The 4,694-nt window shown below is 55.9% G+C and overlaps 1 protein-coding gene across 1 annotated transcript; it reads right to left on the reverse strand.

Annotated features, from left to right (window-relative positions):
• Positions 1–988: 988 nt before the first annotated feature.
• LOC124673478 lies at positions 989–3,420 on the reverse strand. The gene is made up of 6 exons (XM_047209554.1): positions 2,919–3,420; positions 2,216–2,364; positions 1,992–2,069; positions 1,747–1,846; positions 1,490–1,632; positions 989–1,309 (listed from the first exon to the last, which is right to left on the reverse strand). The coding sequence occupies exons 1-6, from the start codon at positions 3,418–3,420 to the stop codon at positions 1,073–1,075; spliced, it is 1,209 nt and encodes a 402-aa protein (XP_047065510.1). The 3' UTR covers positions 989–1,072.
• Positions 3,421–4,694: the final 1,274 nt, after the last annotated feature.

Here is a 4,694-nt window from a genome sequence, read left to right on the forward strand (position 1 = left end):
GGCCTACCTTGCCAAGTGCATCCACTTTCGCACGAAGTAGTCGTCGTAGATCTTGACGCCATCCATTATCCGGCGGAACAGCGGCCTGTTCATCCGAAAACGACGGCGAAACAAGTGCGGCACGAACAATGGATTGGGTTGGAAGTAGTCGTTGTAGAGCTGGTCGTGGCCGCGTTCTCTTTTGCGGTCCAAGGCGGCCGCGCGCCCCGGCAACGACCCCGGAACACGGGGATCCGCGAGACAATGTGCTCGTGGATGAGCACCGCGAGCATCCGTGAAAAATTCGTCGTCGGACTCCTCTTCCGACGACGTGTCGATGAAGTTCTTGAAGTAGTACTCGTCGTCGCTGTCCACCATGATCCGAAAAGGGACACATATTAGTTCGAGCTTTTGAACGAACACCTCGCGAGCGGAGGCGATCCAAATGCTTCTCTAGGGACCTCGCGGCCATGGCCGTCTCGGCCGACTTGCGGTCCGGAAACACGGTGCAGAGGGCTCACCTCCGGCGAAACGGCGCAGCTGCGAACGGCGGGAGGTGTCGCGACGGTGAGAGGACAACAACGCCGGCGCCGGCGTCCTCCGACTCCGCTACGACGCGGCGAAAGCAGCGCGGGACCTCGACCTATGCTTCCGCCCGCTTGCCGGCGTCTCGACGACGATGGCCGGCGTCGACGCGCTCCGAAATCGCCCGTCCGTGGGTGGCGGCGGAGCGGGTGGGGAGATGTGTGCGGCGGCCTTGTGTTTTCGGTGGCGGACGGGCGGGCCGTGGCGGACAAGGGGAGGACGCGAGCGACCAGCCTTTCGCGTCCGCGGCCACGCAAACCCGGCCAAGATTTGGGCCGGGTTTGGGTCGTCCCGGACGCCGCGGCCATCCGTTTTAGGGATGGGTCCGCGCGCTGGGCCGCGTTTTTGTCCGTTTCGACCCATCCGGACGCGCGGGCGCGGGATGGGTCGCCCGGTTGGAGATGCCCTTAGCACATCAGGATTGATGCCTCGGTCAGATATCAACCTGCATACATACTACGAGGCTATGGCTTCAGATTCCAGCTCCCGACCGAGCCATGAGGTTCGGCTACAAGTTGGGCATGACCGACTCCTCGTGCTCGGGCCGATGGAGGTTGTGCAGGATGTAGAGGGACGCCGAGGAGAGGAAGATGCAGACGGAGTAGCTGAGCAGGTCCAGCCCCGTCGTGATCTTCACCATCTTGCTCCTCTCGAACATTTTCACCAGCAGGATCATGACGATGACGTGCCCGACTTTCGTCTTGAGCTCGTCCAGGGAGGTGATCTTCATCCACTTGGGTCTCTCCTGCAAAGAGTAACACATGGACAGTTCAGCTCCCTTACATGTTTAGAGAGTTGCATGTTTCATAATTATCAGAAGAAGAGAATTCCATGTTTAGTGTGAATGTTAGTACTCGTAAGTTTAATCTGAAACTCTGAGCTAAGCATCTGAACTTGTTGGATGGTTGGCTGGGATCCTTATTACCTTGAGAGCGAACATTCCAAAGAGTGATGATCCCTGAAGAGCCCGATCCGATCCAGAAGGTAAATCGTTAGACGCGTTGCTGATGAACAGCCCGTACAAACCCATGCCAAAGATGAGCATGACTGTGCCAGCAAGATACACATCTGCACGCAGGAGCAAGTGCAAATTTTAGTGAGTAACAATTATTGAACTATATTACTAGTAGTACATCATGTTAGTCAGTGGATCATTTAGCTACAGCAGAACCTCTCACTCACCAATGGCCTCGACGACTTTGAGGACCATCTGCCCTGTATGAACACCTTTGACGCAGCTCGTCCAGTAGCAAATGTACGCCTCTTTTATGTACACACAACCCTGATCACCAGAAATCAGCAGATACAGTCACTGTTGCTGATTTAGGGCACTTCGAAATGCGTCAGAGACCGTAAATACAATTAAGTTCCTTAGTTCTGTTTGGTTATCAGGCAATCTTTACCAGAATCAGATTGAGAGAACTTACATTAAGGAAGCAGAGGAGGGAGCCGGCCAGCGACCCGGCGACCGCGAGAAGAGCCAGAAACCGGAAATCGAAGATGATCTGCGCGATGTGTAGCATTAGCCTACTCCGGAATATGACACGAACTATATGCCTAGCAGTTAATCTTGGACTGAAGACTTGGTCCCCGCAAAAAAAAAAAAAAAATCTTGGACTGAAGACTCAACCAGACAGGGGCTCGTGCTTACCCTCTCCACAGTGGTCTCGATGGAGGTGGACCTGGCGGTGCCGGAGACGGTGCCGTTGGTCCCGCCGTAATCGCGCGCCTTGGCAGTGGATCCGTCCGAGCCATGCAGCACCGCCGTGGAAGCTCCTTCGCTGGACGGCGAGGAGGCTCCTTAATTGATTTCCGTAGTGACCGAAATATTTTGGTGAACATTCATGTTTCATGAGACTCGCATTTTTCTATCAATGAAGCATATTTTTTAAGGGCAGATATAAATTCCTAGATTTAGAAAAAGTAGTGAGCATGAAAAATGCTTCAGCTGAATCATCTGTCGATCGCCTGAAAGGGGCTACCGCCATGTCAGCGTGTGCAGAATCGTAGCGATCAATTGGATGGGCTCTACTCGGTGACATCTGGAGTCCTTGGACTCCGGTCTCTGTTTATATAGTGCACGTTCAGTAGGATTCGGTACAAGTTCGATACAAATACGTGTACGTGCAATCCTATCTCTAACACAGCGATCGTCTTTCAAAACAAGAGCAGACATGATCTGCGGAATTTTCTCACTACTTTCAAAACTCCTCGATCTGAATCCCGCAGCGGGCTAGGTCCAACAATTGCCGAACATGGCATCGACATCATCGAGCAGCCCGCCGGAGAAAATGCCCGAGCCGCGTCAACGACGAATCACGACCCGAGGCAGTGTCGACGATGCCTGCTCCCACCGGCCACTCTAGCTGGTAAGATCTCGATCCGCCTAAGTGCAATCCTCTCATCTGTATCTCTGTTATAATCGTGCCTGGCTCGACGGAGTTTGTGGCCACGCGCCGGAGGAACTGGGCGAGCCTGGCGTGCGGGCCGGCGACGGTGATCCCGGAGCGCGTGCTCGCCGACTACATACGCTTCCGCGCCGGCCGCCTGCAGCGCGTGGCGGCGATGCACCGCGGACCTGCACGGCGACGCCCTGGACCGCCGGTTCCACCCGTATCGCTGGACCATGATCCACGCACGCCAGTAAGGCCGCTTCCTGAATTTCTCCACTTGCGAAAGCATCCAGATGGCAATCCGAGGGGTGGACGGCCGCACACCCTTCATGTGTAGTACCTCGCAGGGCCTTCTTGTCCTCCTAGACAGGAACACCGATGGCGTTTGGGTACTGAATCTCCCGCCGGTGACAAGGCTGCTGTCCGGACACCTGCGGGATCTTTTTCGCCGAGATGGCCCCATGGCATCCTTATGGAGGTGACCGATTACTTGGTGGTCTTGATCTGCTTCGGCAAGCCGGCTGGACACTGAATTCTTAGGGTCCCTCAAAGCGTCCCCAAACCGCGATGGATCGAGCGTTTGGGGACGTGTTTTGTTCGTGCCGCGTTTGGTAGACGTCGCTCCCCAGCCGTGTCCCCCAAACGCCGCCCCCAATTAGAAATTCAAATAGTTTGCAATCAAAAGAGATCATTCCCGCCGAATCGTCGCGATTAGAGTAGCGGCGATCAAAGTACTGGACGATCATATTACAGACCAGTGGTGCATGCTAAATTAGAAGAAGGGGTTATCCGACGGCGTCGTATCCTGAGTCGACGTAGGCCCGTCGATCACGATCACCTCGTCGCGATCTGCCCGGTGCTGTGCATGCTCCGTCTGCTCCGTCACCGACGCAGAGGCAGAGGCCAACGCAGGTGTAGCAGTAGAAGACGCGTCTGCCGGCTCTTGCTCCGTGGTTGCTGCCGCTGCCGCTGCCTGGGCCGCCGCGTCGGCCGCAGCCTCGGCCGCCGCGATTTTGGCTTCGATGTCGTCGAGGATCTGGCCTTTGAAGAAGTTGTGCGCCGCCCGCGTCCGGGCAGACATTCCTCTGTCGACGCTCTCAGTAGGGACATGTCGTCCCTGCGTTTCTTGAGCTCCATCTTCTTCTCTTGCCTCTTGAGCAGCTCCGCCCACCTTTCGTCGGCCTTTTTGTTGCGGGAGAGAAAGGTCGAGGAGACGTCGGCGAGGCATTTCGTGATCGACGCCTGCGTCTTCTCAGACGACGCAGCGTCGGCCAAGGTGGCCTTGGCAGCCTTGTTGCCAGTAGGACGCCCTGCCGACGTTGCCAGCGGCGCGTCCAGATCAATGGCATCCTTCCACTTGGACAACGACAGGCGCGTCAACTTCCATTTGTCAGCGTGAAAGTCTTGTGACCTTCCGAGTTCTTCTGGTACATATCCATGGCCCTGTCAAACTAACCAAAGGAAGTGGAATTATTTCATCGAACACAATCGAACACAATGTAGGCACTACAGATTATGTAAGAAAGAGTCGTACCAGTTGGGAGACGTCGGTGCCGTTGTTGCCTCTGTTCACTAAGTCGTGATGGTACCCATGGAAGGATTTCACCGACGCTGGGGAGTAGAGGTTGTTGGGGTTGAAGCCGCCATGCGGCAGCGCATCCTTGTACTGGGGCGACAAGTTAGGCGTCACGCACCCGGGAGTGCCGGAGGGGCCGTCGTTGTAGAAGGCGGATGTCG

The sequence above is a fragment of the Lolium rigidum genome, chromosome 7, assembly GCF_022539505.1.
Source record: "Lolium rigidum isolate FL_2022 chromosome 7, APGP_CSIRO_Lrig_0.1, whole genome shotgun sequence".
NCBI classification, from domain to species: Eukaryota; Viridiplantae; Streptophyta; class Magnoliopsida; order Poales; family Poaceae; genus Lolium; species Lolium rigidum.

Bases quoted from the DNA above. Each gene is read 5' to 3' on its own strand.
- LOC124673478 (XM_047209554.1), bottom strand. From the start codon at position 3,420: ATGGGGCCATCTCGGCGAAAAAGATCCCGCAGGTGTCCGGACAGCAGC. The intron at 1,847-1,991 runs GTAAGTTCTCTC...TCTGGTGATCAG, and splicing joins CCCTCCTCTGCTTCCTTAAT to GGTTGTGTGTACATAAAAGA. The intron at 1,633-1,746 runs GTGAGTGAGAGG...TCCTGCGTGCAG, and splicing joins CAAAGTCGTCGAGGCCATTG to ATGTGTATCTTGCTGGCACA.